The 27,941-nt window shown below is 36.4% G+C and overlaps 3 protein-coding genes across 3 annotated transcripts; 2 read left to right on the forward strand and 1 right to left on the reverse strand.

The window, feature by feature from the left end:
- Positions 1-1,168: 1,168 nt before the first annotated feature.
- Positions 1,169-8,278, forward strand: LOC116288228 (uncharacterized). Its single transcript, XM_031694995.1, has 12 exons — positions 1,169-1,370; positions 1,786-1,844; positions 2,971-3,027; positions 3,710-3,829; positions 4,341-4,427; positions 5,209-5,335; positions 5,765-5,805; positions 6,631-6,717; positions 6,992-7,080; positions 7,370-7,439; positions 7,895-7,934; positions 8,016-8,278. The coding sequence occupies exons 1-12, from the start codon at positions 1,196-1,198 to the stop codon at positions 8,045-8,047; spliced, it is 984 nt and encodes a 327-aa protein (XP_031550855.1). The 5' UTR covers positions 1,169-1,195; the 3' UTR covers positions 8,048-8,278.
- Positions 8,279-8,786: 508 nt separating this feature from the next.
- Positions 8,787-18,877, forward strand: LOC116288229 (methionine aminopeptidase 1). The gene is made up of 13 exons (XM_031694996.1): positions 8,787-8,916; positions 9,976-10,036; positions 10,599-10,681; positions 11,379-11,433; positions 11,842-11,933; positions 12,311-12,394; positions 12,631-12,698; positions 12,976-13,046; positions 13,320-13,451; positions 13,572-13,677; positions 15,372-15,409; positions 16,190-16,255; positions 16,461-18,877. The coding sequence occupies exons 1-13, from the start codon at positions 8,797-8,799 to the stop codon at positions 16,625-16,627; spliced, it is 1,143 nt and encodes a 380-aa protein (XP_031550856.1). The 5' UTR covers positions 8,787-8,796; the 3' UTR covers positions 16,628-18,877.
- Positions 17,487-27,458, reverse strand: LOC116288230 (alcohol dehydrogenase class-3). Its single transcript, XM_031694997.2, has 12 exons — positions 27,320-27,458; positions 25,269-25,512; positions 24,274-24,361; positions 23,142-23,274; positions 22,640-22,726; positions 21,959-22,088; positions 21,392-21,453; positions 20,731-20,799; positions 19,759-19,894; positions 19,056-19,194; positions 18,620-18,656; positions 17,487-17,637 (listed from the first exon to the last, which is right to left on the reverse strand). Exons 1-11 carry the CDS (start codon positions 27,338-27,340, stop codon positions 18,632-18,634), a joined length of 1,134 nt encoding a protein of 377 aa, XP_031550857.1. The 5' UTR covers positions 27,341-27,458; the 3' UTR covers positions 17,487-17,637; positions 18,620-18,631.
- Between the last annotated feature and the right edge of the window lie 483 nt (positions 27,459-27,941).

Raw genomic sequence — 27,941 nt, forward strand, 5'->3', positions numbered from 1 at the left:
GCCATATTTCTAAAAACGAAGTATACCACGATTTGTTTTGGCTATATGTCTACCTTATACTTGAATATAAGCGAAATCGATTTTTTGACTGTTGCCAGAAAATTTCGATTTTGTTTGATTTTTGCTGACATCTACTCTTAGCACCTTACTTACAAAAATAATGATCTAGTTATAGTGTATAATTTATTTATAGACTATTTGGTATTAAAATAGAAAGTTTAAGGAGACTTTTCTTGAAAATAATACTGAAAATTTATCTGAGAGGTTTGAAATATGAAAATTAGATAGATCTCAATTTACGTAATGTTTTCTCATTTCAAACCATGTGTCATATTTGTGAGAAAAATAAAAATTATTTGCTTGAGTTGTACAAGTGTCTTCTCATACACAACCATTTAACAAAGAAAATATAAGATTTCCCACCCCCCCCCCCCCCCCCAGTAAAAAAAACGGGCTAAATTTTTAAAAAAACCATGCAGAGCGAAAGACGTGCTATTTCTCAATGATCGGGTAAAATTTCGAGGCTTTATTTCAAATTTCAATGATTTTATTGAAATTTTTGATGAATCCCCATACATTTCCTTATAACAGGACACCACAGAAACCAAGCTTGGGCTACCTGTGCTCAAACTCTTCAAAATTCTTAGAAAACGTGCTGAAATGCACGCATGCACAAACGTTTTCTTATGTTTTCATGAAACATAACACCATGACACTGAAGAGGCTTTTCTTGATTTATTATTTTCCAAACCATATTTTTTACAATATTGAGCTGAAGGGATATGACGATTTAAGTGACCGTCTTTGATGCGTAGGGAAAAACCAGAAATAATAAATCGTAATTCCTGGACTGATATACGTTATAGCTCCCAAAAAATGTCCGCTGACCAGAAACTGATTAAGGCACGACCAACCTGTGATCTGCATTTTCTAAATGAAATCGCGATCGATTTTTTTTAACGTAATCCCTTTATTGAATACTCTTTAATTTACCCCTTAAAAAGCAATGCGGAAAAAACCTCGAGTTGAACCAAGTCCAAACGTCAATCTCGCAAAGCAACATCGATCCCATATTTCTTGGAATCGGCTGAGTTATCTGATGAACCAATCACAACAGCTGTTATTATTCTTTCAGCCAATACAAATCCTCGTTAGATCGCGTATGGTTCTTTTTGCCAGGTTATTAATAGGACACATGCTTAGGTCCAAGGGTCTTGCATTGGTGGGAGCTGTTTGGAAAAGTAGAATATTCATCAAAACAGTGAATAATACTTTTAATCCACGTTTTCTTTCCTCCTTGGCTTCAACTATGGCTTATTCTCTCCGTGAAAGTGGCGCTCCAAATACCTTGGACTACAGAATATATTTTTGTGAGTAAAAAAATTCTTTGTAAAGGTTCTCTCGTGGCGAATACGTGGACAAAATTTATGAAGTTGTTCGGCATTCAATACTTTAGACCTTAAAGAACTGTACTTTGGTGGTAATAGAAGGGCATTTGTCTTTGTTTTCGATTCTTAGGGAACTTTCTTGTCTTGACACCTACGATCAAACTTGGTGCATTTTGAAATTTACCATCCAACAGGCTCTTTTCAGAAAAGAATCGTGAAAAATATTCTTGATGGAAACTCATTTAATGTCTTACTTTTTCAAATACTATCAATGCCCTAATTATTTTAACGAGCTTACTTCAATCGAAATGGCATAATCTTTAATCGTGATATTCGATCATTCTGCCACTCCCATTGTAACCAAAGCTTCATTTATTTTCTTGGGTGTTTTGTCTAGGTTCTGATGGACACGCTATATCACCTTTCCATGACGTCCCACTCTTTGCCAATGATGAGGTAAACATCCTGTATTTGCATAAATGTTATTTTTAGATTATCTCTTTGGCTTGTACAAGTTATGTGCTATATTATTATGCTTATGATCCCTTCAACTATATCATTATTATTGAAGTGCATTTGATGGTTCCGCAACCTTTGACTTCCTGAAACCTCAGTTTTTGGCTTCTATGAAGAAATAGAAAACATGAACTGTGTGCAGTCATGCAATTGATCAGGGGGTTGGCAGCTGAAAACGAGAAAAGTGTTAGGAGAAGCATGACATAATAGTCGAGTGCTTTTCAAACACTTCTTTTGTGTTCTGCCATATATTCATCAAGTGCTTTATTTTCCACACAGCACAGCAAGCAAGTTTTATTTCTTTTTCTTTCATAATATTTTTTTCATAAATTACAAATATTACAATAAACTTTATTTTGGATAGGAGTGACACATGTAGTAGAGCATGTGCTGCCATCCAATCGGAACACCATATTTATCACAGTTATCTTATAATGCATCATAAAAAATGCCATATTTTCAGAAGACTGTATGGTAAGTTTAATGGAATTTCTATATTCATTTAAAACACTCATTAATAATTCATAAGCTTATGGTCCAATTGGAGCCACCATACACGTCACGTGCATGAACCTTTATACCCGATAAAGTCCTCTTCATTAGTATTCAAGTGATTTTATATAAAGACACATGTGTCTTTATATAAAGACCACTCGAATACTATGAGGATGACTTCATCAGGAATGAAGTATGCATCCAAGTTTAGATGGAGGCATAGAGCTTCATCAAGGTCATAGTCAACCCTAAAGATCTTTGACTAACGTGCCTGTCTTTGCCTTGACACGCAATATCCAACGTGTGGGAGCTTCTATTGAATCTGGTAGCGCATGCCCGTGACGTCAAATCTCTATCGAAGTATAAAAATCCATGTTCGTGACGTGTATGGTGGCTTCAGTTGAACCAAAATCTTATAAATTGTTCATGAGTGTTTTAAGCAGTTCAAAAAACTCGTAGATCGTGTTTTATCAGGTATAAAAGCACTCGGCTACGCCTCGTGCTTTCATACCTGATAAAACACTCCTACTCGTTTTTTAAACACTACATATTGAACTGCATTTTGTTTCAGAAAACCCTACTGAATATGGTGGTAGAGGTACCAAGATGGACTAATGCAAAGATGGAGGTATTGTTAATTCAATTACGTGAAAAAGAGGAGTGGTAGAACACTTTCTTAAGTGAGTCTGTGTGGGGGGAGTGGCACTTTTTTAAGTGAGTGTGTTTGGGGGGGAAGGGGGGTGAAGGAGCACTTTTCTTAAAGTGAGAGAGCTCAAGAGCCAATCATTGTTTTTCTTTTATAATGGAATCCAAACTAATAAAAAATAAATTGTAATTCTCATTAAAAGTGGAGTGGAAGAAGGGGGATCAAGGCCCCCCAGCCTATAGCCTCCGCCATGCCATCTAGTAGATTGGAGTAGATTTCATATAACTGTATGCATAACTTCACATACGGTGTGAAATTCACATTTAGGTCTTATTAATCAATCACTGGAAGCAATATCACTTTACATCAAGTTAAATTTCCTGGATTCAGCACTATTTTAATTGCAGTACATCTTCATGAGTTCTACTTTACTGTAATCTTTTACTCCGACAAAGGACTAATGTCAGAAACGTCAGTCATCTTTTCACGGCATATAATTTACCATTTTATCATTACTGTTTCATTAGAAACACCGACGCAGCTCACATTAGTTTTTAGCTAGTTATCTCTTCTTGTAATTTGTTATACAAAATAGATAATTATTTAATAATTTGGTGGTAGTTATAGAGTTAGTTATATAATTATTAGTTTCATTTGTTTGTAGATCAACACAAAAGAAGCACTGAATCCCATCAAGCAGGATGTTAAGAAAGGAAAACTGAGATACGTTAATCACTGCTTTCCATATCATGGCTACATCTGGAACTATGGAGCCTTTCCTCAGGTTTGAATCTTCTTTGTACATTCTGTACATCATTTTAGTCAATATAATATTGATATCAGATAATGGCCAGTAAGTTGCCAGTCATGATCACAGGTCAAATTAATGTTAGCTCAGTCATACGTTGTTTGTGGCTAAACGTTACAGGTCAAAATGGCCGAAATGCAAAGATTTGGCTGGACAAGTTCCAATTCATTATCCAATTTCTGGCCATTATCGTAAGCCCTGTATGTGCATTGGCAGATCCTGGATTTTAATAAGGGGGATTCCAAAATGGCAGCCACACAGAAAAAGCTGGTATGATCGGCTTCAAATAAAGGGGGGGGGGGGGGTTCCATGGAACCCATTGAACCACCCCTCGATCTGCCACTGCCGTATATCGGAGGATAGGCCATTAATTATTTTCTTCAACCAATGCAGTTTTGGGCTTTTCTAGCAAAATAATTTTCAGGAAATAAATTCAAATAAATGGTTAATTCATATTTTCTGATCAGAGTTTTTTGTTTTCCAACAGACGTGGGAAGACCCTAGCCACAAAGATGAAGACACAGGTTGTCTTGGAGATAATGATCCAATAGATGTCTGCGACATTGGAACATTGGTAGTTATTGTGATGGAATAATTTGTGAGACTTTTCAAACAACAATAGAGCTTTCCCACTTGACAAATATGATGAACTGATGGTTGCAATTCAAGGTTGGACTTGATGAATAAAAGAATCAAGTTCAGTCTTGACTTCAAACCATTGTTTCATGGTCAGTCAAGCGAATTCAGGAAAGGTCTATTGAGTTCTTGGATATATGATAGACCTCTTTTAATTACCCTAGCTGTTATTTTTTTTTAACAATAGTATCTTTGAGGCTTTCGGGATTACGGATAAAACGCATAGAAGTTTTAAAAAACATGACGTTTCAGCTATATAACCAGCGATAGCCTTTATCAGAATTATTCTTTCTCTGCAACTCAAAAGATTGCATGTGGTCTGAAATGGGAAAATATACACCCAATATGCTAAAGGCGCTGGGGTCTATGATAAATCAAGACATGTTTGCCTGATATTTTCAAAAACTCATTAATAATTCATGAAGGAATTACAATAGAAATCATGACCATGAAGGAGGTTTTATATCTGATATAGATCCGTCTTCATTTGCATAAACTTTAACTTGGATTTTCTCTATCAAACTTGGTTCATTTTGTAAAGTATTCAGTATATTAATATGAGATCGTACATCAGGAGTGTAAAAGCTGTTTTATAAACTCGCAGCTATCATGTTTTATTGGGTTTAAAACGACTCGGCTGCGCCTTGTGTTTCATACGGTCTGATAAACACTCCTCATTTATTAAACAGTTTAAAACACTTGTTCCTTATATCATGCAGGCAGCCAAACGAGGTGACATCAAACAAGTCAAAGTCCTTGGAATCCTTGCCATGATTGATGAAGGAGAAACTGACTGGAAAGTAATTGTCATTGATGTTAATGACCCAAAGGCCAAAGACATGAATGGTAATAGTAATATTGCTTAATACTATAGAATATATGCCTCATTATGCTCTTTATAGTTGCGATCTTTTCTTTCAGACAGATGTCAGATAGCTGTCAAAATTAACCTGGGAAGCCAGTAAGCAAACTAGAGTGATTTAAATCAGAACTCTAGTTAATCAAATAAATATTTTGACAAAATTATTGTCAGTGTAATAAATAAAATTAATAAAATTTAGGTCCTGACAGATAGAAATACTTTCTTTTTCTGAAAACTTAATTTAAAAATAATTAAGAAGTGATTCAGGTCATCTAGTTAATTAAATAAGATTTTTACAAAAACTATAAAATAATAATAAATTAAAAACTTGGGTCCTCAGCCAGAAAAAAAGGATTCGTGTTTGCATTATGACTTGAATTGCCCTCAAAAAGATTTATTTTTATGTTTTTCAGATATTGGAGATGTTGAAAAACACATGCCAGGCTTACTTAAGGTTAGCTTGTAATATTACAGGGGTTAGATCTAGGGGGTGGGGGTGGGGGTTCAGGTGGTCATCCACCACATGTACATATATACAACCTTGATACTGAAGCTGAACCTGTTAAATGAATACTACAAACCGTTTATTTAGAAAATAGACAACTGGTTCAAAATGTTTTATTTGGACCAAACCTTTCATGTTGAACCCCCCTTTTTATTCTTTATGGGTAGCCTGGGTGGAGTTCACGGCTAACGCATCATCTTTCACCGCTGTGAGTCCAACGGGTTGGGTCGCTGCTTCAAGCCCTGCGGCCGCCACATGTGAATTGGGTTTGTTTGATGTGTTGTTCTCTCCTATGCTACGAGGGTTTTCTCTGGGTTCTCTGGTTTCCTCCCTCCGTAAAAATCAACATGTGAGTCGAGCGTTGTGTGCATAGAACGTTAGGTGTAGTGGTAGTGCGTGTGAGTGAAAAGTGTCCCCAATTAGTGCGAAAGCGCTAGAACAACTAGACACTTAAAAAAAAGTGATTTATCCTTGATTTTACTGTATTGTGTCATGAGAAAGCTGAGGCACTAATATAAATTGTTAAATTAGGCAATGAACCTCGCAGCACCAATTAAGTTGGAAGCCTGTGCAAGAGGTGTATGTATCCATGTAACCATTGTTGTAGTATCAATTAGGGGAGGGGACCCCAAAATGGTTAACTGAAGCTGCGAATCTGAGAAAGCGTACAGATGTGTATATTTGCAGGTAGATGGTACATTGTATGCCCTATGACCAAAACCTCACTATACAATATTGCATGTGATATTTTAACTGCTGTTTGTTTTCATGCAGGCGACAGTAGATTGGTTCAAGATATACAAAGTCCCCACAGGCAAACCAGAGAATACTTTTGCATTTGATGGTGAAGCAAAGGACAAGGTTTGTTCAAAATGTTTTATCATAGCTGTAGATGGGTTTCCTTTTCCAGAGGAAGTGCTTGCAAGGTATCTTACAGTGCAACTACTGTAACCTGGGCCACTTAGACAGCAAAGAGCAATCAAATTGTAGAATAAAAATTACAACACATTCCAAGTTTGGGTAGTGGAGCCAATCAAAAAGCGGAAAACTAGCTAATTATACAACTTTGTGTTTGACGGGGTCCAAATAAAATCACTCTATGAGAGTCTAGCTTCATATTTTTGCTATTTTGCAGCAATTTGCCATGAAGATTATCAATGAGACGCATGATTACTGGAAGCAGCTTATAATGGAAAAGACTGGAAACAAGGGTGGACTAGCATGGTAAGTATAACAGAAGCCTTCAAACAGTTAAGGACATCTATTCACTTAGGTTGATATGGTTTATATTTTTGTTCTTAAATACATTTTTTTTCCTTTTTTTGTTTTGTTTGTTTGTTTGATGGATTGTTTGTTTGTTTGTATATGTTCGTTTGTTTGTTAATGTGTGTGTTTGTTGTTTTTGTTTTGTTTTTTCATGGGATTATATTTCATTGTTGGCATGCAGCATGGATAATGTACAATACATGATGTATATATGCAAGAAAAAACCCTTCTAATTTTCCATTGACAGCAAAACGGTAACCATGACTGACTCACCATACAAAATGGCCCAAGAAGATGCAGATGCAATCATGAATAAAGTAAGTTTTGCTTGCCCATTTTTCTCCTTCATGTTTTTTTTTCTTCCTTCTTTGCTTCCTTTCTTCTACATGTACTGTAACTCCATTCTCTTCACCTCCCCTTTTTATTTTTTATTTTGGTTTCTTTTCACTTTACTTCACTTCATTTCCATCCCACTCCTTCCCTTCTTTCCCTTCATGTTCAAACTTCATTTATTCTCTTTCTTTAAATTTTTCCTTCCTTCCTAATGTTTCTTAATTTCTTTCTTCTTTTCTTCCTTTCTTCTTTTCTTCCTCTTTCTCCTTGTTACATTCTAGATCTCTTAATCTTTTTTATTACTTTGATCTTTATTCCCTTCTCCTTTTGTCCTTGACTTTGTTTTTAAACCTTAGTGTCCTCTTAGTAATAATGAGCCTCTTCAGATAATAAATGTTTTTGTTTTTAATTTTTGACAAACATTTTCTCCTTTATCTAGACTCCACCAGTAGATCCAGCACAGCCTGTCGCAGAAGAAGGTAAATAACGATATTTCATTCATGTTTAATAATGTAATAAAAATATTCTAAACTTTTGTATGTTATGGTTTTAATTTTCAGCTGACCGTTGGCATTTTGTAACACGTTCTTGACTGCATGGCAAAAAATTAAAGACCAATGTTGCTTTTTACCACAAGTTGTAGAATCTTATAGGCACTGTCTCTTATTGAAATTGGTTTGGCTGATAATCACCTAGTGGTTTAGTTTAACATAGATTCAGCTGTCAGCTATATATGCTTGCTTTGGTGGTGCTCTGGTGAACAAGTACCATAGTTTTTCACACATAATATCAAAATCTTAGATAAAATAAAGTTGAAAATCAATTTGTCTTGTGTAATATTAATTGTACTTCAGTACTGCAATAGGCTATCTGCATTATAGCCTCATAAACTACTATTCTTCGCAGTTTACTGAGGCAGTTATGATTTTTTTGTCATCTTTGTGCATGTGGACCAGTTTTTTTACACTGTGATAACAATTTAACTGCACTTTGGACACATGGTTTAAAAAACTTGTCCAAGTAGTACAACCTTGGCATGATACTTGGGGTTAACAATATAACTAGGCGATGAAAAAATCATGACTGCCAATTTGGTCTAGTGGGAAGTCGTACCACTGTCAGAATCCTTTGTCTTATATATTACTTTTTTGAGGAGGATGCTTTATCAATACGGCTGCCTTGTCACGTGAGTGAAAACACTATTGAATGAACTGGGCTTCTTTTGCTACATACACTTTCTATTAAGGGAAAATACCCACCCACCCACTACCTAGGAAAACAGGTGCGGGGTTCCTGTGGTTTGCATAACGATAAGGGAATGGGTCGAGGAAGTTCTGCAAGATGGCGGACGAAGGTGTAGCGCAAAAAGTGTGTGAAACACCAGCCTGTAACAAGCCAGCCAGTCTACAATGCCCTTCTTGCATCAAGTTAAATATCGAGGGAAGCTTCTTTTGTTCACAGGTAAAAATCTGTTCGAATTTCTGCACATTTGATAATATTTTCATACGAAAAGGAAAGTAAGGTGACTGTCGCCTGACCATGCAGCAAAACCAAAACCTAAGCTAAAATTAGGATTGCTTTGCTCGAAATTATCTCACCTAACTCATTTTTAACTTACATTAGTTAGCCATTTTCTGCCTTGGATGAAGAAATTGTTGAGTTGATCTTTTAAGATGTGCAGGATTTTTTTTTTTTTTTATTTCTTCTGGCATAAATTTCGTGCATCACTAGGATGATGCAGTAAGCTTGCTTTCTTTTTAAAATGTAATGAGATGGGAAAAGCATTGAATTTTCATTGAATTTCATTGTTTTCATTTTCACCTCATTCTCCAAAGCAAAGCAATTTACCTCACCTTTCACCCAACCCCCAACCCCCCCCCCCCCCTCAAATCACATACATATACCACACAATCACACACACAATCAGAAATTCAATGCAAAATTCAATAAAATTTTTTAAACATTTCCCTAATAAATTATTCTCTTAACTCAGGTTCCCATTAACTGTATGGCAAAATTTTCACTCAGGAGGTCTGTACAGGCCCGCAAATGATCCCAGGACCGCAAATGATCCCGGACCGCAAATGATCCCGATACTGGATCACAAATGATCACAATGAACAAAAGAACTGTAAATCGTATTATATTTTGAAATGCAAGGATTTTTGTCTAAGTTGAAAATACATAAGTAAAAGTATTTATAGGATTCCTATTAGGATTCACAATAATTATCCATGTTGAGGATTCCCCCACTCCAAACCATTCCGTATATTATTGCGCGATCATTTGCGATCCAGTATCGGGATCGTTTGCGGTCCAGGATCATTTGCGGTCCTATTCGGGGATCATTTGCGGTCCCGGGATCATTTGCGGTCCTGGGATCATTTGCGGGCCTGTACAGGTCAGCTCTTGAACAAACCTCCCGCTCTTTCTCTACTTCTCTCCCTCTCTCTTACCAATAAGAGTTATACTTTCCAATTATTGGTGTAGCTTTAATACTGTATTTTATTTGTTTACAAGGACTGTTTCAAAGGTTACTGGAATGAGCACAAAAAACTTCACAAAGCTGCCAAAGCTGCAGGTGTGGTAACTATGAGTGAGAATCTCTTTCTTTATCCTAACTCTACCCTAGATTCCGTATACCAATAATCTACCTACAGTACAACATGTATTTCACATTGTTCTACTTTACTCCAAATTTCTCTCTCAATTTCTAATGTACATATATCATTAGTAATGTATTATACAGTATGAGTGGCCGTGTTGTATCAGATATACAACCACGAGGCGTAGCCAAGGGATTGTATATCTGATACAACACGGACACGAATACTGTATATGACTTATCAAACGTCTAGGTTAGTTCCTTTGTGTTTCACTAAAATTTTCAAAATTAAAGTAAATTTGGCCAAGAAAATCCAACTTAAAGTTTATGCAAATGAACACAGTTTTGTATCAGATTTACAACACTCTTCACGGTCATGATTTCTTTTGTGTTTTCCTCATGAATTATTAATGAGTTTGATAATATTATATACTGCAGGCGTTCTAACATTTTACAAAATTATTAGCGTAATAATAGCAGTATAACTTACTATAATAGTACTAGATAAATATTAAATTCTTAATATTAAATTCCCAAGGTGAAATGAATGTTAAAACCAGCAATAGTTATAATCCTTGGCCAGACTATAGATTTACAGGCAAGATACGACCATGGCCACAGGTTGGTAACTAGTGCACTAATTATATATTAATTATTATGAATTATTAAAAAGCATAAAAATAGTAGTATAGTATATAATATCCTATATTTATTCATTCATTCATTCATTCATTCATTCATTCATTCATTTATTTATTTACTTATTTATTTGTTTATTTATTTATTTATTTATCTATTATTTATTTCATTTTATTCTTTTTTCATATCTTTTTAACAAATAGTAAGTTCTATATTATATACATATCTACATATATTTTTTTAGATATAGTTTCTTCTTATTTTATTGTTGTTGACTTGGATGCGATTTATATATATTGAAAGAGAGTTAATAAAAATATTTGTAAAATAACTTATAAATCTCACATACTTATTGGTTGGGAGCATGTGCTTTATGAGAGCACACAGCACACATGCTCCCTTTGTATTTGACATAAGAAATAAAAAACTTGCTTGCTTTGCTTTTTGAAGTTATAAAGCACTTGGGGATTGGCAGAGCACTTGAGAAGTGTTGAGAAGCACTATGCTACGCATGATGCTTCTTCTAACACTTCTCTCATGTTCTACCTATCCCCGAGTGCTTTGTAACTGCACACAGCACGCAGTCACGCTTTTTATTTCTTCAATATATATTGTCAAAAGAGAGTAGATAAAATTATTACAAAGCAAAATAATTTTTTTATTTTGTCCTGCAAACTAGACACCAATGAAAACGGTTCCACCACACATTGAAAGACCAGACTATGCTGATACTGGTAAGATACATGTATCTATACTAGATCTCTTGTTTCAATCTTATACTCAATATTTCCAATACTTCTTACAGGATGACACATGATACTGACATATCTAGATCTATTGATTCAATCTTATGCCCAATATTTCCTATACTTCTCACAGCGTGACACACAAAAGTATGACCATATTGAAATTTATGTATTCACATACTTCTATGCTATAGGCTTTTTGCTACTGCTGGTAAATGATCTTTTACAAGCCTAATTTGGTAAAACTGGCCAGCTTTGAATCAAAATGTGCCATGAGTTTAATGTACTGAAGACTTTGCATAAAAATACGCAAATATATTATTGCGGGTTATACTTTAATTGCACATTGCGCAACTGTCAAGATGTTATAAATTATTAACAAGTCTTTGTTTATAGGAAATCCAATCTCTGAGATGAAATCAAAGCAGAGTACTCAAATCCAAGTTCTTTCTAAAGATGAAATAGAAGGCATGAGACTAGTTTGCAAAGTAAGTAAAATGGTAGCATCAAAATCCATTCACCAAACACAGACACAAGGGCGGATCCAGGGGGGGTAAAGGGGGGCTGAAGGCCCCCTTCAGCAGAAAAAAAAAAAAAAACTGAAGAATTAGTTGCTTTTTTTTATTGTTTTCTGTTGTGTTGACGGAAGAAACTCAATTAGCCCCCCCTAAAATTGTGGCTGGATCCACCCTTGAGACACATGCAGTTCTTGACCAATAAGAGCATACTGTACCTATACAGCTGTACTATCTAAGCTTTAAACTGTAACTTTAACTGATACTAAATGAGCAACAGGTTTCTTAATAATTTGCCAGTTTTATTCATTCATTCATGACTAAGTTCACCACAAAATTAATACCAACAGTTAGCAAGAGAAGTGCTAGATGAAGGTGCAAAAGCAATTAAAATTGGAGCAACAGGAGATGAAATAGACAGAATTGTACATGAGGTGGGTATAGTAGAATCTTATGCTTGAAGTACATGACTGTCGATCCAGGGGTGGTCCTGTGGAACTCCCGTTTTAAGCTAATTGCACCAGCTTTTTCTGTGCAGCAGCCATTTTGGAACCCCCTTTTAATATTCTGGATCTGCTGATCACTGGTATATAGCTACAAAAGGGACAGAAAATCTTACAGAATAATGTAATACAGTATAATGATGTGAATAATTTTTTTCAATTTTTAGGCTAGTGTAGAGAGAAATTGTTACCCATCTCCACTAAACTATCACAACTTCCCAAAGTCTTGCTGCACGTAAGTTAAACACAACTCTGTTATCTTCATTTTACTGCAGATTTCAATGATATTATGTAAACTTGGTCACTGCGAGATGTATGCTGGAATTTGGTTTTTCTCTTCTGTCAATCAAAATTAATCCTTTTCAGTACCTCATGAAAAACAGAATTCCAATGGGCAACTCCCAACTGCTGAGTTTGCGTAATATTGAATTTAATAACATTAATTTCCATGGATTGCAAAGCAGTTTTATTTATTTATGGACCAGATACTTATACATTTATCTTAATCCTAGGTCAGTTAATGAAGTTATCTGCCATGGAATACCAGACAAGAGACCTCTAGAGGATGGTGACATAGTTAATTGTATGTGCACATAATTTGCATATTTTGAAGGGTATTTGTACAGTAGATCATTCTAGCAGCTGAGAACTGCTCTACAATCTGCCATGGTCATCAATCGACGATGAGCCATGGCAGTCAATCATGAAAGGCAGACAAAATGGCTGCAATTAACCTTGCTTGACCTAGCAATGTACATTCAGTTATGCAAAAGCAGACCAAAGGTTTGATTGAGGCCGATTTTGTATGACGTACATGTCTAGTTATTTGTCACAATTTCAATCTTGTATATTTCAGTGGACATCACGGTGTATCATGGTGGTTTCCATGGTGATTTAAATGAGACCTTCTTTGTGGGCAATGTAGACAGCAACTCCAAGAAGCTAGTTAATGTAACACATGAATGTCTTATGCAGGCCATAGACATAGGTAAGTCCATAAACTGAAGTAAATTGCTTTTTGGGCCTCCTGTGGTGCAAATACCACAGGCAACCCAAATAGCCGAGCAAATATCATGAAGTGACCATGGTGAAAATTTTGTACCATCAGTGAAGCCTGGTGTACGATACAGAGAGATTGGAAATGTAATACAGAAGCATGCCCAAGCTCATGGATTTTCTGTTGTTAGAAGCTACTGCGGTCATGGAATAAATCAGTAAGTGTCATTAAACCCTTTATGCTTGGGCCCCCGGGGGGGGGGGGGGGGGGGGGGGGGGGGGGAGGGGGCACTCCGCCAGGATTTGGGTAGGAGTGTTCCGCTGGGATTCTGAAAGGGGTACCCTGTTTATGATAAAAAAACTCAAATTTGTGGACCCTGTTTATGACAAAAGATATAATTTATTGCACTGTAGAGTTCCTGTTTCAATTATCATGTCATCTTGCTGATCGTTTTTTTACGACCATAATGACCAGTTTTGGTCAATACAAAAGTAGAAACCCTGAATATGACAGTAAGCTTAGGAAGAACTTGGAACTTGAGTGAAATTGCATACCCTGTTTATGTTAAGAAGCTCGAGAAACCATACTCTGTTCAGCGGATCATCCTCGTATAGTCCATATATTGGAGTACCCCCCCGGGGCTTGGGCGTAGTATCTTCCCATTTTAAACCATATGTCATTCTCTTTAGAATAAGATTCTTTGTTTGAGTCGTATCCATATTTATGTGTCTTTTCATATGTGACCATTAAACAAAGAAATGATACTCTAGGAAATGGCATGTGGTCTTGAATGGAAAAACATTACGCCCAAGCCAAAAGGGTCAATAGTCCTCTTCACAGTTCCCTGCACCATCTTGAAAGGTAGCCATGCCTTTGCATGGAAGGGAGACGAACAATGAGCTTGTCCAAGCTGTTAAAAAAGTCTATCATTGCAAGCTCACCTTTCATCTGGCTTCGATGCAAAGGCACGGCTACCTTTCAAGATGGCGCAGGCACAGGTAGCCCAAGCTTGGTTTCTGTGGTGTCCTGTTATAAGGAAATGTATGGGGATTCATCAAAAATTTCAATAAAATCATCAAAACGTGACATAAAGCCTCGAAATTTTACCCTATCATTGAGAAATAGCACTTCTTTCGCCCGAGGTCACGCCGGAAGTCTTCGTATCGTATATGCGGATTGGATTGGGATATAGTCTTTCTTCGAAATTATAAGTTAAATACTTTTGTATCCTAGGCCGTTAAAAAATACACTCACCATAATTTCGAAGAAAGACTATATCCAAATCCAATCCGCATGTACGATACGAAGACTTCCGGCGTGACCTCGGGTCGGTTGCCGAAAGAAATCCGTTGAACTGGTGTACAGTGAGCTCCAAGTACGGGTCAGAACAAGCGAGGTAGTATGTGAATACAGGCAAATTTCATGGCTTAAAGACGCGAAGACTAATCTCTAATGCGACTTTCTCGGTTCTGTAGAGATGTGAGAGAAGGGTCATGACTAAAATTTGGCACTGGAAAGAAAATTTGAAGACGTACGAGGTTTCAAAGACTCGTGATGGCTCGCTTTTGGATCCCGAGTTTCCAACCTTCTCTTTTTTCTTACTGGTGGGGGAAAAAATCCTTAAAATGGGCTAAATTCAAAAAATAACCACACAGAGCGAAAGAAGTGCTATTTCTCAATGATAGGGTAAAATTTCGAGGCTTTATGTCACGTTTTGATGATTTTATTGAAATTTTTGATGAATCCCCATACATTTCCTTATAACAGGACACCACAGAAACCAAGCTTGGGCTACCTGTGGCGCAGGGAACTGTGAAGGGGACTATTGCAATTGAACTAACTGCTCCCCCTACACTTACATCATAATACATACAAGAGAGCCTGACATTTCTTTTCTCTTTCTTCTTCCAGGTTATTTCACACAGCACCAAGTGTTCCTCACTATTCCAGTATGTAAAACCATCTGTAAATATTACAATGAAATATTCATGCAAATATCATGAATAATTGTCAAGCAAAGCCAATGCGTAACTAAGGAGCGTTTTTCTACTTTTCCGATCAAAATCATGAAAATTAAATACTAAACATTCATATTTAAACTAAAAGAGGCTGTTTGCTGGTATTTTTGTTTGGTTTAGGCTATTTTTAAAAAATATCCCAAAAAGTCGCTTAGGCCATTTTCATTTTCATCCCTTCAATTACAATTGATACCAATTTGTTCGAGGTACATTTTCCTGTTAGTCTCCCACTCACGATATGATCAGTTCATCGTGGCTGATCATGATGTGTAACTTAATTAAGGGTTGGGAATTGGAGAATTCTCTGATAAAATTGAGCAAATTTTCTCTGGTTTAATCTACCATCTTCTATTCTTCTTGGCCAATTAGAATTGACTTTCTAACCACAAGATAACAGAAAGATAACAATTACTCTTCTGATTGGCTATTGAACATTCTTGAAATATTTCTAGGTTTTTCGCCCACGGTTTTTCGATTCGCACATCTGTAATAGCTTAGTAATTTTAAAAAATGCCAGTTCGCAGGACTCTCCAGCTAGTTCATGATCTTCGCCTATCAACTCAAAACTTCAAAACTTGAAGAGTGGTTCTTAACCACTGGGGGCTGAACCACTGGATACCAATGAAAACCCTGCTGACTTTCAATATTGGTCACCTGTATGTTTCAATCTAACATTTACCCAAGTTGTTCATCTTCTTTTTCTCTCTATAGAAAACAAAGCTGTTGGAGTCATGAAACCAGGACATACATTTACTATTGAGCCTATGATCTCTCAAGGTAATTATTCTACACGTTCTGGCAGTAGATTTTTGTATGACTGTGAAACGGTACAGCACCTCCCTAAAACTTTGCAAATCCCCCCCCAAAATGTGCTAATTCAGGCATTACTATGGAAATGCCTTATAAGTTTTCCTGAGAGATCCGGTCTCAAAAACAACCACCTCCTGCTGGGTCCATATTCATTAAACTTCATTTCTTCTAGGCACCTGGAGAGATGAGACGTGGCCAGACAGATGGACAGCTGTCACTCAAGATGGTAAACGATCAGCACAGTTTGAACATACTTTGTTGGTTACAGAAACAGGTTGTGATATCTTAACTGCACGTCTAGAAGAAAATGGAGCCCCACATTTCAAGTCACAAATGTAAAGTCCGAGAATTTAACTAGACAATACAGTATTGTGGTATGGCCCTGTCTTGAATTGCTGTTGTAGTATACGAAGTTTTAATGCAAAAGGAACCATCATTTCCCAAATAATTTGTTTCCTCAACTTCACACGGTGAAAAAACATTCAAGTTTGATAAGCAAAATTGGGGGTCACCATTTTTTATATTTTTGGTACATTAACAACTTATCTAATTCTTTATAAATTGCTCAAAAAAAATGGGTCACCAATGTTTTTCTTTAAGATTTAGCCGATCATTTTTTTAATGAGTGTAAGAGCTTGATCTTGGAAAAAACCATGTGCCCAGAACAGATGTGCACAAACAATAGTTGAACATCCTAAAACAGTGCTTCTGTAAGAAATATCAAAATCAATTGCAACTCAAAAACAACTTTGGCATTCAAAGTTAGGAAACTTAATTTTTATCATGGAATACAGGTAGAGCTATTTAGCTTGTGCATGATGTTCTTTCCATTTCAGAACATTTGTCATTCTCAGGTACTTATGTATGTGTCTCACAACCATTAAACAGAGACATGATACTCAAGGGAATGACACATGTTCTGAAATGAATGGGAAAACATTAAGACTGGTCTACTTCTTTAGGTCATTATATTATGCTCAATAACACAATATTGGACTAATTGATCCTATACTTAGTTTTTATATTATGATTATGGAAACAAACTACTCTAGCTATAGTATAGTAGTTATGAAATATGCGTTCAGTGTGAGTAATGAAATAGAGAATAAGAGAAAAATATCAAATGATGTTTTTTCTCTTATTCTCTATTGTAGCTATAGTGAGATTGTAAGATTACATCAAATAAGACTCAACATCATTGTTCTGAAAATCTTCTATTTTATTCCAATTTATTTCATTTTCTTTAGCAATCAATTTATTAATTAACTACAGTATAGTATAGACAATGATCAACATGACTAGGGTTTAACCAGTTTCTTGGAGAGCTTGATATGTAAGACGGAACACACCTGTGAGAAAGAAAACAGCGTTTAAAAATGTGTCATTAAAGGCTGATATTTGCTAGTTGAGGAGGAAAGCGATTGATGGTCTGTGTTCCTATGGGGACGATGGGCTTAAGTAAGTAACGACTGATAATATGACAAGATGAATTATTCTGCTTAGCATTTGTAGTTTTTTAAAACTTGATAATCAATAAAAAAAATTCAAGTAAAAAAAAATTTATAACTAAGAAAAGCATATACAGGTGTCAAAAATTATTCTACACATAGTGAAATGACAGTCAACTTTGTACCGGAGGTAGCCAAAGCTCTGTTTGTGGTAGCCTTCAAATAACCAAGAATACCTGTTATTTTCATTCCATTATCAAATTGGAATTTAGAAATTGATTTTTATGGAGGGAGGGAAAAATGGCTGTTGAGCATGCCCTGAGACCAAAACCCCTCATGTGTAAGTGACCTTAAAGAGTATAATTATCAAGGAAAAATGTGGTCTTCTCTTTTCAGAGATATAAACATTAAATTTGAAATATCAATAACTTTGCAAATGAGATGACGTAAATTCCATTGTTACGTTTCGCAGTGTAAATTATGACAAGTGTTCTGAAGTGAAATAACCTAAGTAAACTACTTAAAAGTAGTTTGAAAATCATCCTTATAACTGAAATATATAGTTTTAAATACTTTTAGGTTCAGAACACTAAACTAAATTAAACTGCAAAACGTAACATTCTTGAATTTATGTCATCTCATTTGCATATTGATATTTCAAATGTTTATATCTTTGAAAAGAGAAAACCACATACAAAGATACTGCAACCATGCTACTACACTGTTCACATATAAGTGATTTTGAAAATAAGAATTTTCCCTTGATATACATTTTAAATGGATATTGTTGAATCCTAAACGTGATGGTGCTAGATCACAGTGTGCTAGTGTACCGACAAGTATGATCAAAATGGGAGATAATAATAATAGTGTTGATACTCACACTCCTTCATCCTTACATGTGGACAATTGAACGAATACTAAAAATAAATTAAAATAAAATAGTTACATGTATTGTGTGTAATAGAGATTAAGCTAGCAACTGTAGATCCTATTTATCAGATTTCATGAGATTTAGGACCTTTGAATTGGTTGGTCAATGTACTTTGATGTCTGGGAACCGGCTATATATAAAAGGTTAGGTAATGTATGAATGCTTACTGTGATATTTCTCAATAAAATTACGAGTTGTCTGTTAAAATTTCTTTGTCACTGCCACCAGTTACAAATATAAAAGATACAGCCTGATAAGTTTTAATTAATGGCAGCAAAAAACAAATATTGTTGCAAGCCATTTAAATGTCTGAGTTTGCAGAATATTGAGAAATTGCAGTAATGTCAAAATATAACATTGTTTGTGCTAGTAGACCCAAACATACCTCTCGCCTTTGTGCATCAGATCAAAGGCTTCATTGATTTTATCCAGAGGCATGTTGTGAGTAATGAACTCATCTACTTTTAAAGTTCCAGCAAGATAATCATCGACAAGCTTGGGAACACCATCACCACTTTTGTAGCCTGGATATCAGTAAAAGCAAAATACTGTAAATAAAAACAAACTACACAATTTGGCAAGGTTACTAGATTTACACAGAAATTTTCATTTATACCTAGTTCCAAATCTAAATATAATTTTGTAGTTGATTTTTGAAGACAGAGAGAAACCAGAGAAAAGCCCTTGAAGCACAGGAGAGAACCAACAAACAACTCTACTCGCATACAATGTGGAGTCTGGAGAATGAACCCAGGTTGCATTGGTGGGAAGCAAGCCTTCTCACCATTACACCACTCCAAGAATTGTCCATACCCCCCCCACGGAGGAATTTTTTTAAGACACCCCCCTACCCCCAGAAATTGCAATTATCTTCCATACAAACTCTGTCATTTTTGTTCTTTCTCTGACACCCCTGCTCTTCGGATATTCCAAATTCCTCTGTGGGGTGGGTAAGGACAATTTCTACTACACATTCTTTAATATTAAAAAAAAACCTAGGAAAAGGATTACATCAGACTAAATAACACAACTTTCTTCCTTTCTTCCTGAAATAAAACATTATGGGAACCCTACTCTAATAATGATACCTCCAAAAGCTGTTCCTTTCCACACACGTCCAGTAACAAGCTGGAATGGACGGGTGGAGATTTCCTTTCCTCCTGCAGCAACTCCAATAATGACTGATGTGCCCCAGCCCTTGTGACAAGCCTCCAATGCTTGACGCTATTATAAACCACAATAAAATTATTCATTATATGCATGACTGCAGTATTTACTCAGACTTTTCATTATAAAAGCTGGGTCAAGTATTATGGTTAGAGAAAATAAGTTGATACAAGAAAGACGTTATACAGCATGTGCCATATCCATGAAACGAATCAAAGATGCATTGTCTGCTTTTGTAGCTTTTTTGTAAAAAATATTGGATATTACTGTAGGCAGAGTGTTCATTGGGAGCAAAAGAAAATACCTTTACACTTTTTTGTTTGGTTCATGCCTGAGCAAATAGTTGATAATTTTTTTTTTCTCTTAAATTTAAAGCGCTTCCTGGTTATATCAATTGTTTTACCATTGGTGTGCACTCTAGCTTGAGTAGTTAATTTCCATTAGATAGATAGCTATAGATAACTTTATTTAACGTCAATATGTACAGTGAGCCAATGCCTCTTTACAAATACATTCGAGCCGATATATTTAATATATTGATATATTATTTGGAGACTTGAGGAATAGAGTACTCAAGTGACGTCACAAAAAGTGATTTTCGCTTGATCATATTTTTGGTTAACAAATTTGATAGAATCAGAAAAGATGTTTACACACCAAATTTGATGAGGATTGGACAAATATCAGCTGAGATATGACCAGGCTTTTGAATATATAATTACTCCATACTAATCACTGTATTTTTGGCTCCGTTCCAAACACCTGATTCTTGTCAAATTTGATGTGTAAAGGTATTTTTTGATTGTCTATAGAAATTAGAGATCGAAAATAATTAAATTGACGTCACACTTGAGTACTCTATTGTTGGGGCATGAGCCTTGGTTTCTACATACCATAGTGTTAACATTACCAATGCACTCAAATGTGTAATCAAGACCACCATCGGTCATTTCAACTAAAACCTTAGATACACAAAAAAAGAAAAACATTAGGTACCAACCAACATCATAGGGGTACCCCTAATTTCACATCTTTCCTCTCCCCCCTCCCCCATCACAATAAGTAATAGACCTAATCAGCTAATGTGTTGCTATGTACGTTACCACCCAATTCAAACCACATGGGAATAAGTTTCATTGTTCGTTATATTTTGGTTTCAGAGTTGAATTTGTAGAGACAAACGCTTCTATTCCCAGAAGGTTTGAATTGGGTGGTAACGTACATAGCAACACATTAGCTGATTAGGACTATGAAGTATTGCTTCCAAAGAATACATGATAGGGTCATTTTACTACCACTACCAAAATGCTTTGCGAATTTTCTTTCTTCAAATTATTTTATATTTCCTCATGAAAATAGTACATGTAAGTCAATTGCTTTCAATTAACTGAACAAAAGAAAGTGTGCAAAGGAGTATGGTAGTGGTAGTAAATGGCGTTTATACAAGTGAATTATTGATTTCAATTTTATGGTCTTTTATATAGTTTTGTTCCTTCAGACAAAATTTCTATCATTGAAATGCAGTTTTTAGTATCTATTATAATAATCACTTACCTCTTGAGTGGGCTTGTCATAATCCTTGGGATTCAAACATTCTGTTGCACCAAACTGCTTGGCTGTAAACATTGTCCAACGTTAATGAAATAATGTATGTACACTGACTCTCAAGAGATATGTACAGGAGTACCCCCTCCCCCCCCTCAACCCCCAATAGACCTTATCCGTGGTGTGACAATGTCTTCCCAATTCAGCACGACAAACCTCCAGAGGATTCATTTTCTCTTGTTTTTACTCTAAGAAAAATTTATGAGTATCCCAAAGGATACAAAAGGAATAACGATGATATCCCGACGAGTTTCAAAACAATAGCTGATCATTCACGTAGAGGTTTGTCACATTCAATTGGAAAAAAATGGGTACAACATGAATATTATGGTCTATTAAATGCATATGAGAGCAAAAATATTCAAACTTGCTACCCTCAAATAAGCGCTGTCCCCTGGATAAGCACTCTAACCGAAAAACAAAATTTAAAGAGCTCCACTGTGTTTAACTAATCCCTGCTGTGTATAGCCATAGCATATCTGTCTTGTAACCACTTTAGAAGTATCTCATAATTACCCAGCATAAACTTTGTAGGATTTATGTCAACTCCAATGATTCTTGTTGCACCAGCAACCTTACACCCCATAACTGTTGCCAGTCCAACAGCACCAAGTCCCCATACAGCACAAGTTGAACCTGGCTCTACCTGATAATGTAGATGAAAAAGCAAAGAGTAAAAACATGAATAGAATAAAACAGAAAAAAAGAGGAGGGAAGGGAGAAAAAAGAAAATAAGGGAAATAGAGAGAAGGAAATAGTAGAGATAGAACAGACAAGAAGAAAAAAAGGGAGAAGAGAAGAGAAGAGGAGAGAAGAGAAGAAAAGAGAAAAGTAGGGCAGAGTAGAGAACCGAAGAGAATGGAAGAAGAGATGAGATGTGACGAGAAGAAGAGACAAGAAGAGAAAAGGAGAGTAGAGCAGTGCAAAGCAGAAGAGAACAGATCAAAACAGAAAGGAACTGAAGAGAAGAGACAAGATATGACATACATGAGGAGAAAAAGAGAAGAGAGGAGATGAGAAGTGACCATATGTGGCATGGCATGACGTGACATGACGTGACAAGAAGAAGAGAAGAGAGGAGAAGGGACGAGATGATAAAAGAGAAGAGAAGTTTAAAACCAGGCTTTACCCAACAAAGAAATGTTCAAAAAGAGAAAAGAATTTGAGAACAGATAAAAACATAATTAACTTCATTACTTTAGCAGTATTTAGTGCAGCACCATATCCGGTGGATATACCACAACCAAGTAAACACACTTTATTTAGTGGAGCTTTCTCATTGACCTGAGGAAATCAAATTATACATTGGATATTTGACTTTTAAAATGCCTATAAAATTACGCTCACTCTGGGACAGGGTATATGAATTCACACTCTCTCCTCTCTGGAACAGGGTATCCATTTTCGCAATACAGGAACTGGGTATTGTTTTCAGCGATCTTGCTCTGGAACAGGGTCTGGGTTCAGAGGGTTCAGTGGCACATCCCTACCCTAGACGGGCAAGAGTACCCCCCCCCCCCCCCACCCGATAAATGTCTATAAATAAATTTGTAATCAAAACATTCACCATGGTTGCCCCCTCCCCCCTCCCCCCTCCCCCCTCCCCCAACACACACACTGCAACAAATGAGAATGGGGATTGGATTTCAAGGAGGGTGGTGGATAATGTAAGGATGTTCTGAGCTTGTCAGTGCTTTACCTTGGCACAGGAGATGTCAGCCACAACAGTGTACTCTGAAAAAGTACTGGTACCCATGAAATGGTAGACAGTTTTACCATTACATGTGAATCTAGAGGTGCCTTCAGGCATTACTCCTTTTCCTTGGGTGCCCCTGAATAAGTTGTAAAAAATCTACAAATTAAAAATTAATTACACAAATGGTATGGTAGCTTGGCAACTTCATTTAAACACGGAATCCCTTCATTAAATTATTTATTATAATTATTTAATTTTTATTTTGCACAATGGTATGTTAATTTATTAATACAGCTTCTCATTATTAATCCCATATAGGTAACTGTCCAATTATTTTCTTAATTGGACAGGTCTTGTTGATATGGGATTAATTAGGCAGCTATATAATTAATAGGTAATGGGATTTCATGCTCCCCAATCAAGAAGTAATTAGACTCAAAAAATTTCTCTGACTGCCAAATTGGACTTGGCCTATGGCCTCATCCAATTTTGTCAGTCCTTGGAATTTTTCTCGTCCAATTATTTCTTTATACAGGGATGCCTCATTTAGCAGAACTAGTTTAAAGAGAGCCCTATGGTATTAAACTTTATTTAAAATCAGAATTCCTTCATTAAATTATTTATTATTATTTAATTAATTGCACAATTTACCTGGCATTAAATTATAAACCTCCAACATTATTAATTTTTATACAGGGTTTGTGCTGAGGTAAACACTTAAAATTTAAGGACTATTCAAGGAGTAAACAAGGACCCATAAATGAATTTTCAAGGAGTATATCAACTAAATATGTCAAGGTTTTAAACGGTGGTTGCACATGGCCGACTTTCATTTCTTCCGATCTTTCTGACTAGATCTATTTCAGAACCATGCAAGTAATGACCAAAGCAAAAATTCAAGGAGTCTTGCTAAAATCGTAAAATTCAAGAGCTTTTCAAGTGCCCTTGAACACGTGAATTAAATTCAAGGAGTTTTCAAGGAGATTAATAAGGAGTAGCATGAACCATGTTTATAGGCTCAGGTCAAACTTCACATAAGAGCTGTATGCATTGAAAACAATGGTCTTGATTCTTTTATGTCATTACAGGTTTGGCTCATGTAAAGTTAAACATTTGTAGTCAGTCCTTAGAGTACCTGATCTTGCCACAGAGATTGGTTTTGGGACTCTTGCAGAATTTACATTCACCACACTGAGGAATGTACGTTGGAATCACATGATCGCCTAAGAAAATAAAAAGAATTGCTATGCTTTAATTCCTTGATTGTGCAGTGGTTGATAGGTAAACATTAGAAGAGCCATTATACGAGCTGAGAGCCAGCACTTACTACTATATATTTTTTAAAGCATCCATGAAGCAATGAATAATCCATTTTACAGTTTGGTCCAGTGATCACCAATAATATTATCAAGTCCAGTTGGAGTTACCCCCCATAGCAAAACTATACTTTTTATCATGCGCGGCAACTCCAACCTCGACTTGGAACTATTATTCATGGTCACTGAACGGAACTGTATAATGGAGGGATTGAGCAACTAGTACATTCAAACCCTCCCCCCTCCCCCTTCCTATCTAGAAGAAATGTTAGTTTACTGAAGGTTACCTTATCCCATCTAGCATGGCTAAAAAACAAATACTGAAAGTGTCCCTGCCTCACCTTTGGACCTCACATTTTTTATTTACCCAACAAGACAAAAATAAAATAAGAAGTATAGTGAATATATTTCCAAAAAGTATTAAGGACAATATTGTTGTCCACAAGGCCCTCCCTCTTCCTTTAGTCCATGCCTCAAGTTTCATGGAATCTATCTTCATGCCCTATATTGGGTACATATGACAGCCCGGGGGGTACTCCCCTATATTTGCTATATGGGTCATGCTGCCAAACAGGGTATATAAAATTGCGCTTACTCTGGGACAGGGTATATGAAATCACACTCTCTCCTCTCTGGAACAGGGTATCTATTTTCGCAATACTGGAACAGAGTATGGTTTTCAGCGATCTTGCTCTGGAACAGGGTATGAATTTCAGCAATTTTACTCTGGAATAGGGTCAGGGTTCAGAGGGCTCAGCGGCACATCCCTACCTTAAACCAGCAAGAGTACCCCCCGGGTATAACAGTGACATACCAGGTTTGACTTTTGTTACTCCTTTGCCAACGCTCTCCACAATACCACCCCCCTCGTGACCCAGGATACAAGGGAACAGGCCTTCAGGGTCAACTCCACTCAGGGTATAGGCGTCAGTATGGCATACTCCTGTTGCAAGGATTTTGATACGGACTTCATTGGCCTTTGGAGGAGCTACTTCAATGGTCTCCACTGTCAGTGGTTTACCAGCTTCCCATGCAACTGCTGCTCTACATTTGATTGGCTAAAAGAAATAAGCAAAAAAAGTTTGATATTGAAGGTATGTACAGTACTAGGGGCTGATCATCAAAATGGCAAATAGGTCACAAGGACCACAAAGCAGTGTAGCAGTGAAAGTGTAGCCACATGTGTGATGGGGGAAGGAAGGGGAGAGGTTAAAGAGAGATGAAGTTTTAGTGAAAGTTAGCAAAATGTGGATTGCTAAAGTATGAGTCAATTCCAAAGGTTCCCATCCCCCCCCCCCCCCCCCCCCCCCCAAGGTATACCCCAGGCATTTGACCATAGTCAAGTTCCATAGAGTGGGGAATTTGATGCTATGTCCGAACGGGCGGGCATTTGACTTTGGACTAAATATAGCTGCCTTATCTAATTTGTATAAATTACCGTATTGCAAAATTTAAAGCTAGGATCGTGCTTAGAGGACTTGATTGAGATGTCATTGAAATCGAATCGCCACTGTACAAAAATTGGGTTTCAAAATACAATCTTATACTTGTCACTTCTTTGAAAAACAGGGTAAGAAAAGCTTGAAATTAAAAAGAAAAAGAAACAAAACTTTTCAATGTGGATGACAGTACAGAATGAGTAGATAAGGATAAGTTTTTGGAGCCCAAAACAATAGAATGCAAATAATATATCCGTTAAATAGTTAGGAAGAAATAGGAGATAGTTAGCGCTTAATTAGACAAAACATAGGAATTCAGTGAGGCATGACAAGGGCACGGGTGTTTACTAGAGTAACAACTCAATACACGAATGAATAGATACGAAAATGCAAACATGTCAAATTATACAATGGAAAAGCATGTACAATAAAATATTGTTTCAGTTTTTGTAAGTGTGTTTAAAAATATTTTAAAATGCACACCCTTGAGTAGCACACATACACTAGTTTACTCATCACGGATCACCTATTTTAACTAATAATTAGACTTAGGCAACCAAAGGTTAGTAAATTAGTTAGCTAGCTATCTATTTCACGGGTATATTATTTGCACTCTAAATATGTTTATGCTAATTCCAAAGTCAGCAAAGATTTCAAGTCTCAATTCTTATAAAATTAAAGCTATAAATGATAAAATGATCACAAAAGGTACTTAGCATGAAACTTGTTGGATGTATACAGGCTCAGTTTTGTACTTTTTAGGTAAAATTAGAGATTCATCTGACTGGAGGGGCGGGCATTTGACCACTTAGTGGAGCCTGAACGGTGGGGCATTTGATTATTTTGTTGGCCCACATGGTGGGAAATTTGACCAATTTTTTCCGAAAAAGTCAAATGCCTGGGGGGTTGCCCGGGGGGGGGGGGGGGGGGATGGGAACCTTTGGAATTGACTCATACATAAATAAGAATGGGGCTTGTCAAACGTAGTTCAACCAGCTCGAGTAACCTCTAGTTTAAAATTACGTTAAGGCTTAACTCTGTGATAATAAACGATATAATAGCTTGATTTAGGTATCAACATTTTTTCGTTATTTCTGTACATTCTGTAAAGAAAGTTCGAGCAAGGGGGGACCATAAAATTCCTGATAGGGGGTGGGGGGGGTCGCCTAATTGCGAGGGTTGCGAGCAAGCACTCCACCTACGAAAAAATATCGAACAAACACAAAAAAAGCGTGCAGGGGTTGTTACGAAAAAATAAATATCGTGCAACATAAATTCGTGCCCCCGGTTCTTGCCCCATAAAGCTCTAATCTCTTAATTCTCACAAAACAAATACCGTACCAATCTTGCAACTAAAATTTGCAGTCTCGTGTCTTGCAATCACTAAAAGCGCAAACTAGTTGGTAAGATAAGAATGTTAACGAACCTTTCCTGCAGTATCTGCCATATTCAATGCTGTACTGATGTACAAATTTACCCTAACAAAAGCTTATTGTCTGCCTTTTCGATGCAGAGAGAAAAAAGAGAACGATCAAGACTTGTACACGTGGGTAAGATCACGTGAGAAATATATGGTACACACCATAACATCTCCTTCAAGATTTGCTAGTCTTGGTCACTATAACTCGCTTGTTTTGCTGTTGTTACCCTTTCAGCCGTCTAGACGACCTTTGTTGCTCATTCTTCACGCGGAGACCTGCAAATCTTTGAATAGACTTTACTAAATAGATTATCAGAAAATTTTGCATGATTGTGCATGAAACCGCAGAGCAAAGTCGGACCAAACACAGCGCGTGATTATCAATATGCCCAGCCAGTGACACGGCACCGTCAAGGTCACGGCGTACTGCTTTATCGTAATTTTGTTCAGATTCATAGAAACTTGGTTCAGCTAAGAAATAGGTATTTAATACCACATTCACTAGAGTACAAACACTAAATGTGTGCAATAGTTATCACTATTTATCAGTTAATAGCACTAATTAAACAAAAGAAAACAATATAACTATCATAAAATAACGTGCACTATTTAGTGATATTTATGTTGC

Source organism: Actinia tenebrosa, unplaced genomic scaffold (genome assembly GCF_029948245.1).
Source record: "Actinia tenebrosa isolate PJP-AT-01 unplaced genomic scaffold, QUT_ActTen_1.0 PGA_scaffold0__85_contigs__length_37466705, whole genome shotgun sequence".
Lineage (NCBI taxonomy): Eukaryota > Metazoa > Cnidaria > Anthozoa > Actiniaria > Actiniidae > Actinia > Actinia tenebrosa.